The 23,690-nt window shown below is 34.8% G+C and overlaps 1 protein-coding gene across 1 annotated transcript in view; it reads right to left on the bottom strand.

Annotated features, from left to right (window-relative positions):
- Positions 1-23,690, bottom strand: part of tst (superkiller complex helicase subunit twister) — a 362,155-nt gene that overhangs the window by 200,981 nt on the left and 137,484 nt on the right. The window contains exon 11 of the mRNA XM_090399997.1: positions 20,996-21,142. Coding sequence (XP_090256123.1) covers positions 20,996-21,142 — 147 coding nt within the window. The remainder of the gene's footprint in view (positions 1-20,995; positions 21,143-23,690) is intronic.

The raw sequence follows: 23,690 nt of genomic DNA, 5'->3' as shown, positions 1-23,690 counted from the left end.
AGATAGAAATAGTGAAAAGGACTACGTATCCCTACCATATATCAGTTCTGTTTGAAAAAAATTATCCAAATTGACAAATCTGAAAATATCTTTTGATGCTATGATGAAATGAAAGAAGAATTGTAGAATCCAAAGAAATCATCTTCAATCATGGCAGCACAATCTCTGCACAATTGCACTGCCGTCCAACTTTGGTGTTCACGAGATGTTGAATGCATGCACGTGCAATGAAGAGATACACAAAACAGCTTCAAATGTTAATATGCTAACACTTTAATGTATACTTTTTTTGATCTTTCGCATTTTTTGTTGGTTGTTCCCTCTTGTTATGCACCCGAAGAAGCCTTCCATGAAGACAAAAACTAGTGGTGCAATCTATTTAATTAAAATAGTATTTTCATTTTTATCTCTCGGCTTTCAGTCATTTAATCTTTTGTGTGTGTGTGTGTGAGATGTCGGCCTGGTTGACCACGTAGTTAGCATATCCACTCTCCAGCCAAAAGGCTGCGGGTTTGAATCCCGCGTAGGCATGGATGTTTGTGATTGCCTTCTCCCAATATGAACTGGATCACTGAGAGTAGTAGACCCACAACCTCCTGCAATGGGAGAAGACTTCACCTTGCAGTAGGTAGAAAAATAGGATGTTATTTTTTTTAATGTGTGTGTGTGTGTGTGTGTGTGTGTGTATATATATATATAAAAGAGTAACAAAACTATGATAGATTCATCATTAATCAACTTAATCATCCTGTTCTGCTCAGTTAAAGAATTTTAGGGTCACCACTTTAAATGTGAGAAGAGCATTCAATTGTTAGATCTGCGATTTGTATAAAACAGCTAACTGTTCAGAGAAATATATATTGCCTTCAGTGAAAGACAAATTCTAATTTCGTGAATGATGAGGAGATTGCACTTGTAATATTTCCAAGAAAGACTGGAGGTAAGAGTCATGTGAAGAAAAGAAAATACTATTTTAGTTTTATGAAGAGTTTCTTCTTTTCAAGCATTTTTAATGAGCTTCTGATTGTTTTATTACTGAAATTTAATAAAACAATCAGAAGCTGATTAAAAATGCTTCTGAGATAAGAATTTATGATGGTAAAGATGATGTTTAGTTTTGTTGGAAGTTTTGTTGATCTGTATAGTGATTTCAAAAGGCAATGTACTATCAACTGCAGCAAATTTGAGGATTAGATTTGTAATCAACTGGAGAAGGCCACTGATATATTGGTTGATAGGTGAAAAAGGAGTGATATGATTGAGACATGCAAATTACTGAAGGATTTTACAAGATTAATTCAGAGAAAATATTTCAGAACAGGTCTGGTGGTGGGAGAACTAAGGGCCATCCTTGGAAACTGAGCAAGAGTGTAGTTAGCAGGGGTATAAGGACTATATTTTTTGCTTGGATAGTGGTGAAAGAGTGGAATAGATCACCAGAGGATGCTGTGAATGCCACGACTGTGAATGAGTTCAAATAGGATAGTTATTGCATCAATGTTGGATAATTCTTGCATGATGATTAGGGCCTCCCTCAATGAGTCTAAAGACTCTGTGGAATAGCCCATAATAATAATAATAATATAATGAGAGCAGTGAACTGTGTGAGCTCCATTCTTTCATTATCGTTTGTTTAGCTGCAAAATTTGAAAATAAAAATTTCATCCACCATCAAACATACAAGCATCACCATAAAGAAACCTGTCAACTCAGCTGCAGAAGACATAACAATGGGGAAATTATTTAAAAGATCTTTCTGCTAAACATGATCAAATCTCTTACAGATATTAAGAATAATTCTTTGAGTTTCTCCAAATCGCTCCGTGGCACTTATCCAAAGATGGGTGATAAAACAAGAAAATCTCCTGCTCAACGAAAGTAGTGGAATCCATATGATGATTATTTCTTAGTTGAATAGTTTCCAAGAAATAGAATACATGATTGTTTGTGAATTTCTCATTATGTTATAAAGAACTGAATAGTAATTTCATGGTTTTTTTTTTTTTTTTTTGCCACAGAGAATTAATAAATACAAAGAATTCAGAAATAAAACCACATCTGCTTTTGCCAACTACAAAATCAGTTGGATATGCTAATAATTTGGTTGAAACTATTTTAAGGCTTAATATATAAGTAGAAAAGCAGATTTTGTTGACAGCCAGCTGTGATCTTGAATGGCACAATTAAAAGAATCTTAGAATTCTTAGAATAACAAGGCTTATCTAGGGAGAAAAATTAAAAGCAAAATAAAGGATGAATGTTTCCATTCCTATAAAAAAACTGTTTTCTTATAGGAATGGAAACCTATATCAGTGAAGTGATGCATTCAATGCAATATTCAGATCAGAAGACTGAAAACAATAATCCAACAAAGGAAATGCAGACACAACCATGAATATAACAGTACTTGGCATTCTTATGTCGGACCACAGTGGATGAGAATGGCTGCATGTGCATTGTTGCATGGGAGAAATCACACCTAGCCAAGATATGAAATAGTATTATTATTAAGAGAGAGATCTAAAGGGAGTCAGGAACTCGTCAAAAGAGATCATTAGTATTCGCACCAGCTGTCATACCTGTTCTTGAATTCATTCACGCTACTTGCACACAACATCCAATGGCAATCCATTCCAATCCCACACTTCTATAAGAAAAAAGTCTGGCTCTCCCCCCCTTCTCAACAGCATTCATTCTCAACTTCCAAGGATACCCTCATGTTCTTTCACCACCTTCCATAAAATGAAAAATTCCAATTACTGAAATTCTGTATAATTCTTTCAGAAGTTTATACAGAATTTCAGTAGATGGAATTTTTCATTTTATGGAAAATGAAATTTTCCATAAAATGAAATAGCCCAATCATATAGCCCAATCATACAGCCCCTCTTTCTCCTTTGCTAGTGTCAACAGCCTAAAAATTCATAACCTTCTTCATAATCAGTATTCCACAATCCTGATATCATTTTTGATACTCTCCTTTGCACTCTCTCTCCACTGTGTAAGAATCATCACAGAGACCAGACTTGTGCACAATAGTCCAAGTGAGGTCTTATCAAGGACTTGTAAAAAGGCAAAATGACTTCCTTATCTTTACATGCCAAGGTTCATTTCAACATTGCAATTATTCTCTGAGTTGTAATTACAATATTTGCTATATGACTCTTGAACTTCAAATTCCTGTGTACTAAAACCCCAAGATCCCTAGCCTGATCAATTTCTACTAGCATAATCTCACCAATATAAAACGACATTCAATCACATCAAAGTGTATGACTTTACATTTATTAACACTGAATGGACAGCATTCATTTTAGAAATTATGGACTTTACAACCGTGTTATAACTATTTTAATTTCTCGACATTTCGACCTTCATATTAAGTTCATCATCTGGAGTATATACAAATATACAAGGACAAGCTAAGTTACATTTCACACAGTATGCTAAAGAGACAATGATTTAATGAATGGTGATTCTACTGGCATGACCTCTAGTGAAAGTATAATATTAAAAAAATTTATATGTATATATATATATATAATATAAAAAAAAACAAAATTAATTAATTATTTAGAAACTATATTAAAGCTAAATTCTATTTAAGATAACATAAGAAAAACATTCTTTCATATAGATAGTTTTCTTACAGTAACAATGATGCCCTAATTTAACATGACAATTGTTATATTAGATTTAAGATTCTGGATTATCTACAGTCTTGTTTATTGTAAACTCTTAGGGAGAAAGGTTCCATGGGTAGAATATGTGCCTTCCATATGCTTCGGATTTTTAGAACATTATTACTGTTCAGATTAGGGTGGTTGATAAGAATCTCACAGGCGCCTTTAAATTTACGTTTATATCATGTTTTGGTGTGATGTAAACGACTGGTGCTTTTCCAGTCAATTCTATGTAAAGTGCTCAGGGTATGATCAGAAAGCCCAGCTTCATCACAGTTATTATATTTAATGTGTCGTTTATGTTCTTTTTGTTTGATAGGAATTCTGCATACTGTTTCCCCTATATATATATATATATATATATATATATATATATATAGGCCTATCTGTGTGTCAGGGGTTGCGGTTAAGTTGTTGGAGAAGCATGTGAGAACTAGGATCCAGAATTTGGGTTGACAACAATAGTATTATCTTTGATGGACAACATGGATTTGCTAAAGGGAGGTCATGTTTTAGTAATCTACTTACTTATTACAATAAAGTGACTACTTCCTTGGAAGTAGTCACTTTATTGTAATAAGAAGGATACACAGTAATATACTTGAATTTTGCAAAGGCTTTTGATAGATTACCTCATGATAAGTTGACAGTCAAACTAGAGCAGATGGAGTTGGGTATTAGATCAGTGCATTGGATTGGAGACTGGCTATCTAATAGGTATCAACAAGCTGTGTATGGGGGAGCGATATCCAGGAAAAGGAAAGTCACTAGTGGAGTTCCTCAGGAGTCTGTTTTAGGGCCATTACTGTTTAATTGTATATTAATGATATTGGTGAAGATTTTGATGGAGATATTCAGTTGTTTGCGGATGATGCAAAGTTGGGACGAACCATGAAGAGTAGAGAAAATGTGGTCTTACAAGAAGACTTGAGTAAATCGAGTGATTGGGCACGGGAATGGGGATGCGAGTTCAATGTTGCAAAATGTAAGGTTTTGAAATTTGGGAAACAAAGATGGGATGCAGAATTTATGCTTGGTGGGGATATATTGTCGGAAGTGGAGGAAATAAGAGATTTGGGGGTGATGGTGGATAAGGATCTGAAATTTAGGAGACACATAGCCAAAATTGTGAAGACAACACAAAGGCTTCTGGAAATGATGCAGAGGACACTGACTTGTAAAAGTAGGGAGATTCTTGTTCCATTGTATAACGCTTTGATTAGGCCACACATGGACTATTGTGCCCAGATTTGGTCACCTGGTTTTCAGAAGAATGAAGAGATGTTGGAAAGGGTCCAAAGGCGACTGACTAAGGTAGTTTCAAACCTCTGGAATGTCGAGTATGAGGAAAGACTGAGAAGATGTAATCTGCAGAGTCTGGTGGACAGGAGGGAGAGGGGAGATATGATAGAGACCTACAAGTTCGTAAGGGGGTTGTTATAGGATCAATGCTGGAGAAGTTCTACAGAAATTAGTGGGAGATCGGGGGAGAACCAGAGGTCATCCCTGGAAACTGTATAAAGAGGGTGTGAGTAGGGGAGTGAGAAGCAGGTTTTTTTTTTGTGCAGAGTTATAAATGATTGGAATGCCTTGCCTGAGAGTGTGGTGTCTGCAAGGAGTTTGAGGTATGTTTAAGACATGGTATGATGAGCTGTGTGTGGGATAAAAGGAACTCCCAGATGAGTCTTTGACTCCATGAGGTCTTGTGGTAATAATAATAATAATATATGATAGATTAGAGGTGCAATAAATATAGTATACACCAGGGTGGGCCAGAGGAGGGAGTGGGTCTTTGGATGAGTTGAGAAAGATTTTTAATTTGGCAGGAGGTTTAAAGGTGGCTTTGAAGTTGTATTTCTGTAGTATTCTGTTTATTTTATCTGATGTCCCTTTAATGTAAGGAACGGTTATAGTTTTATTGTAGTCTGGTTTATCTTTGTTTTTTATTTAAAAATTTTTTTCAATAAAATTTTTTAGGAAAGTCTTGCTGATAACTTTAGATTCGTCTTTAAGCACTTGTTCATTGGAGCAAATCTTAAAAGCCCTGTTTTTAAGAGTATTAATGACACCTAGTTTTTGTGTTGATGATGGTAGGAGTTTATGTGTATATACTGGCCAATATACTGTCTGTTTCCAGTAAATAGTGAAGGAAAGACTGCCAGAAGGAAGACGTGTGACAAGTGTTTCAAGAAACAGAAGTGTGTTCTGCTTTTCAATCTCAATTGTGTTGTTTGTTTAGGTGACTAACGAAAGTGTCTAGCAGCCATGGGGCCAGATCATGGAAACATTGTCAATGTACCAAAGCCAGACTTTGGGTTTTAAAGGAGAAGAATCTACAGCATGTTGCTCAAAATGTCTATATAAAAGTTAGCAATGGTGGGGGGGGGGGGGGTGCATCCATGGCTGTGCCTGCTTTTTGTAGGTAGAAAGCGTTTTGCCATACAAAATAACTAGATGAACAATGAATGAAAAACTCCAGAAGGAAAACATGTGACAAGTGTATCTAGAAAAGAAAGTGTGTTCTGCTTTTCAATCTCAATTGTGAACTGAATGCATTTGTGTTGTTTGTTTAAGTGGCTGAGGAAAGTGTCTAATGTCTGGAGGCCTTGGGACCAGATAGCGAAAACATTATCAACGTATCTAAGCCAGACTTTGGGTTTTAAAGGAGAGGAATCTAGAGCAAGTTGCTCAAAATATTCCATATAAAAGTTAGCAATGGGGGGGGGGGGGGGGGGTTGATGGTGAGCCCATGGCTGTGCCTGCTTTTTGTAGGTAAAAAGCGTTTTTGCCATACAAAATAACCAGAACGTAATACATGCGCAAAGAGCGACGTGATATCTGGAGGGAATTTGTCCTTTAAAAGAAGGGTTGTGTCATTGATTGCGACATTTGTAAAGAGGGCAGAGATGTCAAAACTGACTAATAATTCATCTTTTTCTAATGTAATGTCTTTGATTATGTTTATGAAGTTGTGTGTTTCTGATATAGGAGGGGGAATGACCTACCAACTCCTTGAGTTGACGCTAATTTCTTGGCTAGGTGATAATTCGGGCTGTCTATACCTTCAACTATCGGCCGGAGTAGTGTTTTGTTTGTGTATCTTTAGTAGACCCTAAATTCTCTGAGAACGAGCGTAGTGCGGAAGTAATATTTTGACTGTATCTTCGGGCCATGTAGTAACTGATTTAAGTAGCTTCTCTGTTTTCATTTTTATTCTATTGGTTAGATTATAGTTAACAGGTTGATATGTATTGTTGTCCAAGACTAGCAGATTCATTTTTCTAAATAAATGGATCGATTTAGAATAACAGTGGCATTGCCTTTATCAGCTCTAGTTATTACGATGTCCGGATTTGATTTTAGTGATTCCACCGCTGTTAATTCGTGTTTCGTTAAGTTGCTTGTGATTATTTTCTTATAATTTACATTTAAAATGGTGGCAGTTTCTAAATATATTTTATCTGCTATGGTAGTTGGGATGAATCTTAAGCCTCTTTCAATATTATAAATAAAATCCAGTTTGTTTATCGATCTGGGTGCTATGGCAAAGTTTAAACCTTTGCTGAGTAGCAAGAGTTCATCTTTGTTTAAGGCGTGGTTGAATGCGTTACTTTTACCTGATGGCGATTGGTGGCTTCTGTTATTTCTTGCTTCTGATTGGTTGTTAACATTCACTGTGGAAAAATTCAAAAATGTCTGTCAGTTTTTTGTCGGTCATTTAGTCTATGAAATTTAGATATGAGATTTTCTTTCTTAGTTTGAAGGATATGGTTTGCCGAAATGTCCGTAATCTTCTGAAGGATAGCCCAAATATCTGCATTCAAGTAACTTGAAAGTTCAGATTTTAAATTTTGTGCCTGGTTTTGAGTAAAGGCCAAGTTTTTTCTAGTTGCCTGGATCTGTTCTCGGAGTAGCGCTATCTCCATACTGTGGTATATTTGTTGTGCCTTTGTTGAGGTACATTTTCTCTTTAGTTTGATGCAATTCGGAATGATATTGCTGTCCCTACAACGTTTTAAAAATGCCAGTTAATTGATCAAACCAGAAACATGAATCTTCAACTTACCATACTGATTGCATTGCTTGTGGATCGAATCTCCATTAATTATCATAATCCTTTCTTTTGGGGATTGCTAGTGTTGTTAGTTTTTAGTTTAGTTCTTTTAGTTTTAAATTAGGACGTCATTGTTACTGTAAGAAAACTATCTATATGAAAGAATGTTTCTCTTATGTTATCTTAAATAGAATTTAGCTTTGATGTAGTTTCTAAATAATTAATTTTATCTGTTTTTGGAAAAGATTTTGGAAAAGCTGGTTAGGGCTCGAATTCAGATATGGGTTGACAGAGAATCTGTCAACCCATATCTGAATTCGAGCCCTAACCAGCTTTTCCAAAATCTTCACCAACACTCCAGAGATACTGATTTGTCAATAGTTGGCAACTTCAGTCTTTGCTCCACCACTGCCACTGTGCAATGGGATTACTATACATTCTTTCCACTCCTGTGGAATCTTCCCTGTTCCGAGACTACTTAAATTATATAGCCTGGTCAAAGGAATAGCCAGTTCAGCTGAACACACTTTTAGCATCAGTGCTGATATCCCATCAATTCCTATTGCAGAATTCTTATTCAGTTCGTGCAACACTCTAGTACTTCCTCCTCATACACGAGTTTCTTCATACAGTGAAAAGGTAGCAGTGAGTTAAATGTTGCATATACCAGGTTGATAGCCTTTAGCGAAATGGCTACTGATTAGTTGAACAACTTTTTCTGCATCAGTAACCTGCATACTATTTGCATTCAGTAGAGTTATTCTTTCAAATTAATTCTTTCCTTTACTTGTGGCATAACGATAGAATACTTTTGGATTGTCTTTAACTTGTAGAGCCAGTTTCTTTTCATACTCAGACAACTTTCTGTATAACACTTGCAACTTTCTGGCTTGCTGCTTATAATTATCATAACTTATTAGATTACACATTCGTTTACTCCTACTCTATTTATACTTCTAACTCTAGGAACACATTCTGATTTCACATCATTTAATTACTTTTTAAGCATTTCCCATGCACTATCATATCCTTCCCATCCAACAACTGATACCACAGCGCAGAACCCAGTATACTCCTCAAGTGGTCATAATTTCCTGCTTTGTAGTTCAGTATGTAATATTTTCTAAATGGAACATTCATAAACTTAGCCGCTTCCTAAGTGGGCACTGCATGGTCACTCTCACCAACTGGAGGTAGAATAATTTTTGTCTGTAACTGCCTCTCCCCCCCTCGGACACTATAATCAGATCTAACACTCTCTGAGCATCAGTTACTTCTATCGCAGAAGAAATTCGTAGTCCATAGAAACAAACAACATCCATACTATACTTAAAAGGAATATCAGCAGGAGTGAAGAGGTTAGGATTTGTATTAATTTTGATAGGTATGCAAACAATTTGTTTGAATTCACAATTCAGTCAGTGTCAATAATGCCCTTTGGTTGGAAAGACCATGATTTGAATCCCACCTGTAACATGAAGCACCTTTATCAGGGCTTTTCAATTGAAGGTGAATTAGTCTTGTACAGAGGTAGCAGGGTTTTTTCCTTCCAGGAAATTCAGATCATTAATCAGTTTAATCAGTGACCAAGCAGCCAGGTTGCCAATGACCAGGCTATGACAGGTCACTGAGCCTAATATGCAACAAAAAATTATCACTGAGAACCCTTAATAGCAAATGTCTTAGCACTTGCTATATCAGTACAATAAAGAAAAAATCTATTTGGGAGGATAAAAAACCACCACTCGCTTATAATTCAAAAAAAAAAATCTTTGAGGGAGTTTGCCATTAAGCAAGCTGGAGAGCAAAGTTACTAAAGAAGGCATGCATTGTTTTTGAGATATGTAAGTAGGAAAACAATCTGGTAATAGCAAATACTTTATTTAGCCACCCTCCTAGAAGACTTTACACATGAAAAAGTCCCGGAGACAGCTGTAGGAACCAGATTGACTATATAATGATTAAAAAAAGATTCCGGAATAACATCTTACAAGCCAAAACACACCGAGGGGCTGATATTGGATCAGACCATAACCCTGTGGTCATTAAAGCAGCAATAAAATTAAAGAAAACAATGAAACCTATAAACATAGCAAAATATGATCTTGCTCCTCCCTTAAAAATCAAGAAATACAAGATAAATTTTTAAAGGAACTGGCACAATCCACTGCTGTTAATGTTCCTGATTCTACCAAGTATCCTTATTCTAAAGATGAGATTGAGGATAGATGGCAGAAATTTAAAGAGGGCATAAAAAAGGCAGTAAAACAAACAATTCCCAAATTTGAGAAGAAAATGAGTAAACCCTGGATGAATGACAAGATACTGAAAATGATGGAGGAAAGGAAGAAACACAAAAGTCATCCTGAATACAAGAACTTAAACAAGGAGATCAGGAAGGAATGTAGGATTGCAAAAGAACTATGTCTCAACAACAAATGCAAGGAAATTGAACTTCTGGACAAAAAGCACAAAACCAGAGAACTTCATGAAAAAGTTAAGGAGCTAACCAGCAAATCTTGCAAAAGGGTAGGCTCTCATTGCATTGAAGATACCAGTGGAAACATCTTAATAGAGAAAGACAAAATAAGGGATCGATGGGTAGAGTATTCAAAGGAACGAACTCTACAATCACGACAGAATAGATAAGTCAATGCAAGAAGATATGGAGGACCTACAATTCTTAGTTGGGAAGTAACAAATGCCATTAGGAAACTGAAACCAGGAAAAGATCCAGGAATAGATGGAATTATGATAGAATATCTAAAGGCTTTAGATAAGGCTATAAGATCACTGAATGACATATGTAACAAAATATACGAAACTGGACACCTGTCAAAAGATTTTAAGCACTCAACGTTCCTACCAATACCTAAAAAACGAAGACAATCAAATGTGAAGAATACAGAACAATCAGTCTGATCAGTCAGATAGCAAAAGTTATGTTATATATCATCCTAGAAAGAAATAAACATAAAATCAAAATGAAAATTAATGAAACACAATCTGGTTTACAGGAAAATAAAGGAACTAGAGAAGGACTCTTCAACATTAGAACTATTATAGAAAGATATCTGGAGAAGCAGAAAGAAGTCTACTTATTTTATTGACTACACAAAGGCCTTTGACAATATACAACATGAACAACTAATCAAATGCATCAGAAATTTAGGAGTAGATGGTAAAGATACCAGATTACTGATAAATCTATATTGGGAGCAAACTGCCTCAATAAAAATATCAGGAGAAATCTCGGAGGAATTCCCAGTAAAGAAGGGTGAGACAAGGCTGTGTTCTTTCTCCTATATTGTTTAACTTCTATACTGAAATTATCTTCCAGCAATTAGAAGAATTTAAAGGAGTCAGCATAGGAGGCAGGAATATAAACAACTTAAGATATGCAGATGATACAGTACTGCTAGCTGAAAATAAAAAAGATCTTCAAAATCTACTAGAAGAGATGCTGAAGTAAAGTGAAAAATATGGACTTCATTTCAACTTCAAAAATACCAAAACCATGCTGGTAACAAGAGAAAAAGGGAAATACCCAATATAAATATTAAGATCAGAAGAAATACTTTATATCAAGTAGAGAGTTATATATATTTGGGTCAGCTAATTACAGAGAATGGAAAGTGTGATAAGGAAATATTAAGAAGAATAGAAATTGCTAGATCAACCTTCATTAGCATGAAAAACATTCTGACCTGAAGGGAAATTCACACCAAAACAAGAATTAGGCAGTCCAAATGCTACGCATGGTCAACACTGCTATATGGAGCAGAAACCTGGACAATATCAAAATATTGCAAAAATAAACTAAAAGCTTTTGAGATGTGGATCGTCAGAAGAATTCTTAGAGTCTCATGGACTGCCAAAAAAACTAATTTAGAAATAAAGATGATTGGAGAAGACAGGAATCTGTTGAAAACCATTAAGAAAAGAAAACCCGCCTACCTTGGTCACATACTAAGGCATGAATTCCTACAAAAAATACTTCTAGAAGGAATGATACAATGAAAAAGAAGAAGAGGAAGACAAAGAACAGATTGGATGAGAAATATTAAGGACAGGACCTTTTTTGTCTTATGAAGAATGCAAAAGAGAAGCACAAAACCATACATGGTAGAAGCTCATGGTAGTCAACCTACTGGAAGGAGATGACATCTGACAAGACAAGTAGGAATTAGTGGTTGGTTGCTGATAGCTGTCAAATTTAGACCACAAAATGAAGAGTGTCGGTTTCTTCATTTCTAAAGAAATGCTTTCATTATTGCAGGCGTAAACTTCTGTGGCTAAATGGTTCAAAAGACATATTTCGGTGATTACACCACATTTTTTTATTATTCAGTTCTATAAAACACTGAAATAATAGTTCCCGACAAGTTTCGTAAATCGTAGGATTTACACCTTCAGGGGGTAAACAGTATAACTTAAAGTTTAAACAAGAGAATTAATAAATACAAATCATAACCGTCTGGCTATTCATAAAACTCAAATAACAGAATGCAGATATATAACGTTATTCACGTTGAACAATACTGGATGATGTCACGTGTACTTGTTCTCATTCATACAGTCCGAGCTAAGATTGAGGTAGATTTTTTTTTATCAGAGCTGACCACACTTGGAGAATTAAACCTTGATTTTTATTGCATTGGGTTGGGTTTTTCAGCATATTAGCAGTTTCTTTAAATTTTCTTATATAACTGCTGTTTTCTATGTATGACATCGTCATTTTTTTCCAGAGTAGATCGTGTCCAGTGGAAGTGGTATGGAAAACAAGACCCGTTTTTTGTTCTCTTTTGTATTGTACATCTTTTTGGTGTTCAGCCATGCGTATTTCTCCAGATCTTCCTGTCTGTCCTATGTAGCAAATCTCACAAGAGCAATGGATTTTGTAGACTCCTGTTTTTTTAAGAGGATGATGAGTTGGTTTTGGTGGATGTAGGAATCTTGAGATTTTCTCCACAGGAAGGAAGGCTACTTTTATGTTGTGTTTGTTCATTAATTTGGCTAGCTTGTCTGTAACATTTTTGATATAAGGAAGCGAGATTGCATTTTTGTAATCCTGTTTTATTGTGTTGTTAGTTGGAGGCATTTTAAGGATTCTCTTGATGGTTTTTGTTTCATATCCATTCTGTTGGAGGATTTGTGTTAAGTATTTTAGTTCTTCGTTACATCTTTCCTGTGCTGGAGATATTGTATGCTCTGTCTCAGAGAGTTTTAATTAAGCTTATTTTTTGTGAAGGATGGTGGTGTGAGGTTGCATTTAGAAATCTTCCAGTGTTTGTAGGCTTCCTATATACTGAGAAGGAGAGTTTACTTTCTTCATTAACTTCTAATAGAATATCCAGAAAAAGAAGTTTTTTATTTTTTTCTTGTTCTAAAGTGAATTTTATGGTGTTGTGCAAATTGTTGAGATAATCTTTGAAATTGATAAGTTCATCTGTTGTTCCATGGAATATGATGAAAATATCGTCCACATAGCGTAGCCATATTTTTGGTTTTTTATGGTAATTCTTAAGAACGTTGTTTTCAAATTTTTCCATAAATAGGTTTCCTAATACCGGTGATAATGATGAACCCATGGCCAGCCCTTCTTTTTGTTCCCAGATTCTATCTTTATAGGTGAAAAAAGTATTGTTTATACAATGTTTAAAAAGATTCAAGATGTCCGGAGGGAAGAGGTCTTCTAGGAGATTCAAAATTTCTTGTCTCGGGACGTTTGTAAACAAGCTGATAATGTCGAGACTTGCTAAGATGTCTGTTGGACCAATATGTATATCTTTCACTTTTTCTATGAAATGTTTACTATTTTTTATGAAGGAAGATGTTTTCCCTATATGTTGTGAGATCATGTTGGTGAGGTATTTTGCCAAGTTGGAAGTCGGTGAATCTCTTCCATCTACTATTGGACTTAAAGGTATATCTGTCTTGTGGATCTTTGGAACACCATATATTCTTGGTATCAAAGGATGTTTTGATTGTAAGCATTTTTTAAGTTCTTCCGTCCAGAGAGGCACTTTTTTTTTTTTTTATTAGATCGTTTGTTTTTTTGTGTGTAGGCCAGGTCGGATCTCTGTCTATGGGTTTGTAGGTGTTGGTATCTTCCAGGAGTCTTTTCATTTTGTTATCATATTCTGTAGCATTTAAAACAACAGTTGCATTGCCTTTATCCGCTTTTATTATGACAATATTTTTGTCATCCTTTAAATTTTTAAGGCAAACGTATTCATTGTAAGGCAAGTTCCTACGAGGTAATCTGCTTTTTAATAGTAAAGCTGTACTTTCTATACGGATAAGATCTGCCATGTTGTCCGGTAGATTTCTAATTTCTTTTTCTATTTGTGCTACTATGATATCAATTTTTGGAAGGAAACGTGGGGTTAAGGCGAAGTTAAAACCCTTGAGTAAAAGATTATTCTCCTCTTTTGTTAGGACTCTCGAAGAAAGATTAATAACTACTTTTGAATGATCTAGTTGTTTTTTATGTATTTCTTTCTTCTGAAGGAGTACGTTGAACTTATTAATTAATGTATGTTTCTTCTGTTCTGAGATCGCTATTGCTTTGTTAAATGTAACACTATCGATGTTGTTCCATAGGCAGGATGGAAGAGATGTGGCCAGTTCATTATGAAGAGAAAAAGTGTTATTACTAATTAATGCTAATTCAGCTCTAGTGACTGTAATTCTTTCTCTTAGAAAAGCTAGTTCCATTTTATGATAAATTCTGGATGCCTCGTTTGTGTGGAATATGTGTTTGATTTTGATGAATTTCGAGATGACTTCGTTATCTCTGCATCGGATGAGGAAAATTAGATGATTAATGAAGTTGAGATGTTTAATGCGTATTAATCTAGTTGTATAACTTTATGCCAAAAGCACTCACCATAAGTTTGTAATTGCAGGCGTAAACTTCTGTGGCTAATTGGTTCAAAAGACATATTTCGGTGATTACACCACATTTTTTTATTATTCAGTTCTATAAAACACTGAAATAATAGTTCCCGACAAGTTTCGTAAATCGTAGGATTTACACCTTCAGGGGGTAAACAGTATAACTTAAAGTTTAAACAAGAGAATTAATAAATACAAATCATAACCGTCTGGCTATTCATAAAACTCAAATAACAGAATGCAGATATATAACGTTATTCACGTTGAACAATACTGGATGATGTCACGTGTACTTGTTCTCATTCATACAGTCCGAGCTAAGATTGAGGTAGATTTTTTTTTATCAGAGCTGACCACACTTGATGGAGAATTAAACCTTGATTTTTATTGCATTGGGTTGGGTTTTTCAGCATATTAGCAGTTTCTTTAAATTTTCTTATATAACTGCTGTTTTCTATGTATGACATCGTCATTTTTTTCCAGAGTAGATCGTGTCCAGTGGAAGTGGTATGGAAAACAAGACCCGTTTTTTGTTCTCTTTTGTATTGTACATCTTTTTGGTGTTCAGCCATGCGTATTTCTCCAGATCTTCCTGTCTGTCCTATGTAGCAAATCTCACAAGAGCAATGGATTTTGTAGACTCCTGTTTTTTTAAGAGGATGATGAGTTGGTTTTGGTGGATGTAGGAATCTTGAGATTTTCTCCACAGGAAGGAAGGCTACTTTTATGTTGTGTTTGTTCATTAATTTGGCTAGCTTGTCTAACATTTTTGATATAAGGAAGCGAGATTGCATTTTTGTAATCCTGTTTTATTGTGTTGTTAGTTGGAGGCATTTTAAGGATTCTCTTGATGGTTTTTGTTTCATATCCATTCTGTTGGAGGATTTGTGTTAAGTATTTTAGTTCTTCGTTACATCTTTCCTGTGCTGGAGATATTGTATGCTCTGTCTCAGAGAGTTTTAATTAAGCTTATTTTTTGTGAAGGATGGTGGTGTGAGGTTGCATTTAGAAATCTTCCAGTGTTTGTAGGCTTCCTATATACTGAGAAGGAGAGTTTACTTTCTTCATTAACTTCTAATAGAATATCCAGAAAAAGAAGTTTTTTATTTTTTTCTTGTTCTAAAGTGAATTTTATGGTGTTGTGCAAATTGTTGAGATAATCTTTGAAATTGATAAGTTCATCTGTTGTTCCATGGAATATGATGAAAATATCGTCCACATAGCGTAGCCATATTTTTGGTTTTTTATGGTAATTCTTAAGAACGTTGTTTTCAAATTTTTCCATAAATAGGTTTCCTAATACCGGTGATAATGATGAACCCATGGCCAGCCCTTCTTTTTGTTCCCAGATTCTATCTTTATAGGTGAAAAAAGTATTGTTTATACAATGTTTAAAAAGATTCAAGATGTCCGGAGGGAAGAGGTCTTCTAGGAGATTCAAAATTTCTTGTCTCGGGACGTTTGTAAACAAGCTGATAATGTCGAGACTTGCTAAGATGTCTGTTGGACCAATATGTATATCTTTCACTTTTTCTATGAAATGTTTACTATTTTTTATGAAGGAAGATGTTTTCCCTATATGTTGTGAGATCATGTTGGTGAGGTATTTTGCCAAGTTGGAAGTCGGTGAATCTCTTCCATCTACTATTGGACTTAAAGGTATATCTGTCTTGTGGATCTTTGGAACACCATATATTCTTGGTATCAAAGGATGTTTTGATTGTAAGCATTTTTTAAGTTCTTCCGTCCAGAGAGGCACTTTTTTTTTTTTTTATTAGATCGTTTGTTTTTTTGTGTGTAGGCCAGGTCGGATCTCTGTCTATGGGTTTGTAGGTGTTGGTATCTTCCAGGAGTCTTTTCATTTTGTTATCATATTCTGTAGCATTTAAAACAACAGTTGCATTGCCTTTATCCGCTTTTATTATGACAATATTTTTGTCATCCTTTAAATTTTTAAGGCAAACGTATTCATTGTAAGGCAAGTTCCTACGAGGTAATCTGCTTTTTAATAGTAAAGCTGTACTTTCTATACGGATAAGATCTGCCATGTTGTCCGGTAGATTTCTAATTTCTTTTTCTATTTGTGCTACTATGATATCAATTTTTGGAAGGAAACGTGGGGTTAAGGCGAAGTTAAAACCCTTGAGTAAAAGATTATTCTCCTCTTTTGTTAGGACTCTCGAAGAAAGATTAATAACTACTTTTGAATGATCTAGTTGTTTTTTATGTATTTCTTTCTTCTGAAGGAGTACGTTGAACTTATTAATTAATGTATGTTTCTTCTGTTCTGAGATCGCTATTGCTTTGTTAAATGTAACACTATCGATGTTGTTCCATAGGCAGGATGGAAGAGATGTGGCCAGTTCATTATGAAGAGAAAAAGTGTTATTACTAATTAATGCTAATTCAGCTCTAGTGACTGTAATTCTTTCTCTTAGAAAAGCTAGTTCCATTTTATGATAAATTCTGGATGCCTCGTTTGTGTGGAATATGTGTTTGATTTTGATGAATTTCGAGATGACTTCGTTATCTCTGCATCGGATGAGGAAAATTAGATGATTAATGAAGTTGAGATGTTTAATGCGTATTAATCTAGTTGTATAACTTTATGCCAAAAGCACTCACCATAAGTTTGTAATTGCAGGCGTAAACTTCTGTGGCTAATTGGTTCAAAAGACATATTTCGGTGATTACACCACATTTTTTTATTATTCAGTTCTATAAAACACTGAAATAATAGTTCCCGACAAGTTTCGTAAATCGTAGGATTTACATCTTCAGGGGATAAATAGTATAAATGGTAAATAGTGGTCAGCTCTAATAAAAAATCTACCTCAATCTGAGCTCGGACTGTATGAACGAGAACAAGCACACGTGACATCATCCAGTATTGTTCAATGTGAATAACATTATATATCTGCATTCTGTTATTTGAGTTTTATGAATAGCTAGATGGTTATGATTTGTATTTATTAATTCTCTTGTTTAAACTTTAAGTTATACTATTTACCCCCTGAAGATGTAAATCCTACGATTTACGAAACTTGTCGGGAACTATTATTTCAGTGTTTTATAGAACTGAATAATAAAAAAATGTGTGTACTCACCGAAATATTTCTTTTGCTTTCATTTTTTTTTTATATGATAATCTCTGAAACATTCAAAATAATAAATTTTGAATTCTTACATTACAAAATAAGGATTGCTCAGAGCAATCCTAAGTAAGGATTATTCATTAGCTCCAAAGTTTATATGCAAAAACTACCAGGGACTCTGAAGTAGTACTTTATTTGAAAAATGGTGAAATCATACCATACAGACATTTTTGCATACCTCACCACCCAAACAGATTAGCATCTCCACCCAGCAAACCAACTGGTTGGGTATTAAAATCTACTGAGATATGGATGTTTATAGTCTTCAGATGGTAGATTATTATCAGCAACCAGCACATCTGAAGTGGTTTGAAAAACACCATTATGATTCTCAAGTTCCAAATATTATCTGAACTTTATTCAGTTCATGTTACTAGAGTGCTATAAGTGTTCAATCTTTCTTTTCATAATAAATTTTTGACAGTGCCTCAATATGAAGTTTCATAAAAATTTTGTCTTAAGGGTCATTTATATTTACTTGAAGCACGAAAACACAAAAATAGAGATATGAAGCACTAAGCAATTTTATTACACATGCTGAAAATGACATCCAGTAATAAAATAAATAAATAAACTGTTTTATATAATGCTCGTCTCCATTTATTATAAATTAAGACAATAAAACATTCTTTAAACTAAAAGCAGGAAAATTGCAAACAGTTATGAGTTTGAATTAATGTAATTAAGCAAACCCTTATACACCTATAAAAATTTTCTTCCTAGATGATATTATTACATTTGTGCAGTATCTATTGTAAAATATGTGTGTGTTTTGTTTTTTTAATTTTATTTTTGTTTAATATCAATACCTTAATTTGTCTTGTATGATTTCCAAATGAACCTCCTTGTTGCTTTATCGTTAACAATGTTACTTCTATCTTATGGCAGCAAATAGTAAGACTCACGTGTGCAAGACGTCAAGAACAAAGAAAGTGCTTCGGGCTGGAGCCAAATTCTCTGTCTGATTTACTGGTGTTTTATTCTAATTTTAAATTTTGGAAAATTTGTTTGTAAATCAGCTGTGCTACCAAAATTGTAGGATAAGAGAAATGTCTCCCTCCATTGAATAGAACACCCAGTATGACACACAGCTCCTCTCTTTCCAACTAATCTATATACCAAATTATCTATATAAATTTCTTACTCTGCAGTCATCACAATATCTACTTCAAGACACATAGATTCGATTTTATGAGTAGTGCATTAGACTTAGAGATCAGGCAAGTTATTTTGACAATAAAACAGTTTATTCATCGCTAAGTAAAAGATACACAATTTACAGATATTAAATTCACTTAATTTTTTTGTAAGTAAGCTCTAACTAACAACTCTCTAAAGTTATCCAATCATATCCTACAACCATCTGAAAATTTCTATTCAGGACCATGTGTTTAGAATTTTATCCCCTCCCCCTCTTAACTGTATATACATTCCGATCGTCAACATATAATAAAAACACGCTTAAGGAATTTCTACATTAATAAACTCAAGCAGTTTCACAATAATTTGAGCTAGGTTTTTCTTACATAGAATTAATAAATTCAGATATTAGCTCAAGGCCTAAAGTCCTGCAACATTAACTCTAAATCAATTTTCATTGATTCAAACCAGTCACAATCTAAGTTTTTTTTTGGTTTAATGGAAATTAAATAATGGAAAGTTCTTACTTTTCACGAAGTCTAGTCCTCTCAGGTTGATTCAAGCGATTATCTCTTCTTATTCCCATTAGACCTCGTCACTGCACTAGGACATCTCTTTCGAAAATTGACTTCTTCCTTGTTATCAGCAGACAAATTAATTCCTACAGCTTGGACATTCGGCATCTGGTTCCTCCAAATACAACTTGCTTTTCTCCTGGCCTTTGCTTCTCGAATGAAGGTCTCTGATTGAGATAACGATTCATTAACCACCATTCTAGTGAAGCTTAATTGCCGTTTCCGAATATCGTACTTTCCGTAGAACACCTCGGCTTACAGTGATTTTGATGCCATCATGAATCCAAACTCTCCCGTCGGAACTCCACGTGACCTCGTAACTTCACACTGACCCACGAACGGGAACTGCACACCGGATCGGCTCGAACTCCAAGAAAAAGGCCCAGACAAGCCAGAGCAAACTGCTATTTATACGGTTATGATGACCTTCGTTTTTCTTACGTCGTAATCCCCTAAGACACTTCCAGTTTCTGTAACCTACAAATCTTCAACCTGTTCTCATAAGGTTTCTATAGACTTGCTACCATCTTGGTCACTGGATCCTCTCCACCTTCTCCTCAGCTTGTCTCTGTTCATAAAAGTATTCTTCAGTAACATGATGAGCTGCTTTAGTAATCTGATGAATTGCTTTAGCCACTTTTGCTATGTGCCCACCTAAACTTTAACTCTCTATCCACTAACACTCCTAAATCTCTGGCTTCATCAATTTCCCGGAGTACAGCTCCACCAATGTGGTATGCAGCTGGTAATCTTCTTACCCCAAAATGCATACAATACCTTAAAATACCTTACACTTTGCCACATTAAACTGACATCCATTCTCCTTTGCCCAGTCTGCCAATCTATCCAAATCATCCTGCAAAATTTTGACATCATTTCTATTAACAATTGCTCTACCCAACTTTGCATCATCAGCAAATAACTGAAAGTTCCTCCTAGATCTTTTCCTACATTGTTAATGTGCAAATTAAAACAGCAGCAGTCCTAAAACAGAACCCTGTGGCAAGGCACTAGTCACAGGCCTTCTTTTGGACTCGACTTCTGAATAAACTATTTTCTGATATCTCCATCAACCATCCTCCTATCCATCTCACCAACTCTATATCCATCTCCATGTGCTGCAGTTTACTGATTAGAATTCTATGTGGTATCCTGTCAAAGGTCTTTGCAAAGTCCAGCAGTATCATTGTAAACCCATTAACTTTATCCAACTCAGCTCCCACTGTATTATAAACATAAGCAAGAAAACCATGCTACCCTCCCCCCATACAGTATCCCAATTCCATTTACCTTTCTGTATTTTGCCCTTGATCAACTTCTCCAATACTTTGACAACAACTTCTGATATGCTGATTGTCGGTAATTTGTTACATCAGTCTTGGAACCTCCTTTATTATTTTTTTATAATATTTACTATATATTTTATAATACACATATAATACATAAGATTATTTCAGATATTTACAATTTTATATTAAAAATGCACACCTTAAGATTTCAGTAGTCATAATCAAGCAAAATGCTGTTGGGTTGATTTGTACATCACCAGTTATTAATCCAACATCTTCAAATGTTTTCCTAAAGTCTCTATACTTCTGGTTAGAAAGGGCTTTGATAGGAGATGTATAAATTACTCTGTAATAAATTAATTATATCAGAAAATCAATTTAAATTCACCTTAATAACATAAAAAATTTGGCCTATTATTGCAAGGTTCTTATTAAAATAATAAACTCACCTTATTAAAAATCAATGGTATTAAGAAGCCACAATTAAGCATAAAATAAATAAACAATTTACTGTTTACTTACGAGGGGGGCGGGGGTCTGAAAAGTTCTCTGCCTAACAATGAAAAAACGAATTTATTATTTCAAATTAATTTTTATTTTTCAACATAATCTCCCTTAAGACTAATACATTTATTCCAGTGATGCTCCAGACCTATTATCCCGTGCCTGTAGTGGTTCTCAGCAAGATCTGCAAAATACTTCTCTACACTAGCGATCACCTCTTAATTCGAAGAAAAACGCTGACCAGCAAGGAAGAGTTTTAGTTTGGGGAAGACATAGAAGTCAGAGGGAGCCAAATCTGGGGAATAGGGTGGATGTTCCAGTAATTCATAGTGCAGATCCCTTAATTTTCCCATTCCCAAAACACCTTTGTTAGCCTGGTTAAAAGATTGGAATAATATTCCCCGGTTATTGTTTTACCCTTTTCAAGATAATTAATAAGGATGCTTTAGCATCCTTATTAATTATCTACAAATTAATTTTTGGGATGCTTTATCCCAAAGCATCCCAAAATTAATTTGGGATGCTTTTAAATTTAAATTAAAGCATCCCAAAACACTGATGCCACAACCTTTCCGCTGATGAAACAGACTTTTTCTTCTTTGGGTTTGAACAACCGGCTTCTGTCCACTGTTTTGCCTGCTGTTTGGATTCTGGTGTGTAATGGTGAATCCAAGTCTCATCCATAGTAATAAATCAACGCATAAAATCAGTTTTTATTCTTGTTAAAATGCTCCAAGCACTGTTCAGATGTTTTCCTGTGAGTGCATTTTTGATCTGCTGTGAGCAAGTATGGTACCCATCTTGCGCAAAGCTTTTTCGTTTGCAATTCTTCATGCAAAATATATCTTATGTGTTCTTTTGAAATGCCTATAGTCTCAGCAATTTCATGCAATTTGACTTTCACTTTCACGGCAGTCATCCGATACCATATCATGCACTTGATCGATGATTTCTGGTGTTGTTACATTCTTTGGAAGTCCATCGCGTGGATCATCTTCAAGGCTGGTACGGCCACATTTAAACTCGGTAGCCCATTTCTTAATTTTCGAAAACAAAGGAGAAGAGTGTCCATAAACTTTTATAAACTTCAAATGAATAAATGAATTTCTTTTGGTGTTAAACCCTCTTTTAACACTTTCATTGCCAAGCTGAAAATTGGAATTTCGTGTGGTGGCCACATTTTTTTTATTTTTTTATTTAGTTAGCGACGTCCACGCGATAATGCATGATTGGCCGTTTGGTGAGAACTCGCATCGCGCGATTGGCAATGAACGTGTTAAAAAGAATTTTATCACTGCACAATACTCAATTTTATCCATTTCAAGGGATACAGACAACACTTTTGTTTCAGACAGCAATATAAAATAAACTACTTGATAGAATGGCTTGCAATTGCACATGGATGCTTATGACAGATGCACCCACTTAGAAAAAGAAAATCTTGCCGATAACGTTGTCATCTATGGCCCAGGCTGAGAACTTTTCAGACCACCCTCGTACAAGGTTCAGAGAATTCAATCATGGAGACCTGTTCCAACACAGGAAAGGTTTTCAAACAAATGCATATAGTGGAATACCTATATAAAGAGTATGGTCCAGTGAAATGTTTTTACAGAAGAGAACTGACAGTGATTAAATAAAAGCAGTGTGTGAAAAGGAAGACAAAATAAAAAAATGGGATGGAAATATATATATATATATATATATATATAATGATGATGAACCCAAAATAAAATTAATTAATGAAATTAGAAAGACAGAATGCAAATAGAAGGATAGACCTGTTGAAAAAAGCTTTAAACAAATAAGATAGCCAATGTAATAAAGGGGAAGAGAGAGAGAGAGAACAAAAAAGGGAAAAATGCCTTGAGGAAGTCAGTGAAATGCATTAAAAAAACTTAAGTATACCTTATCTTTCCTTAGATTATATGGACTGTCAATGCATATTTAAAGACAATGAATATATCTCTGCCTTCACTTCCCTCAAAAAATTATAGCAATCAACAAAATTCTTTTGTGTTGCTAATGTTGTGAGTGAACTTAGCAGTATATTTGAGCTGTGCTAAAAAAAAAAAAAAAAGTGTTTTTAAATAGCATATAGTGTGGCTTTTTTTTATCATAAATTGTGCTACTCGTTCCTGATGTTTCTGCTTCTGAAAATGGTATCCATAAAGAAGCACACATCAGCAACATAGAAAGCTTCAATACAAAGGTCGAATGATGTCCTGGATTTTTCCCAGTGGATGCATTGCAAAAATTGCTTCCTGCATGCACCAAAAAATGTGAAAGATTTGTGGACCATTAACCTGGCGTTAGTAAGGTGGGGTGTCACAAACCCCAAAGATATAGAAAGAAATAACTGTGACACTGCAACCTTACTAATGCCGTGT

Source organism: Typopeltis vanoorti, chromosome 1 (genome assembly GCF_054136105.1).
Source record: "Typopeltis vanoorti isolate ZY-2024b chromosome 1, IOZ_Tvanoo_1.0, whole genome shotgun sequence".
Taxonomy (NCBI): domain Eukaryota; kingdom Metazoa; phylum Arthropoda; class Arachnida; order Uropygi; family Thelyphonidae; genus Typopeltis; species Typopeltis vanoorti.
Note: the sequence above shows the minus strand (reverse complement) of the source record. Positions and strands in the feature narration are given on the sequence as shown.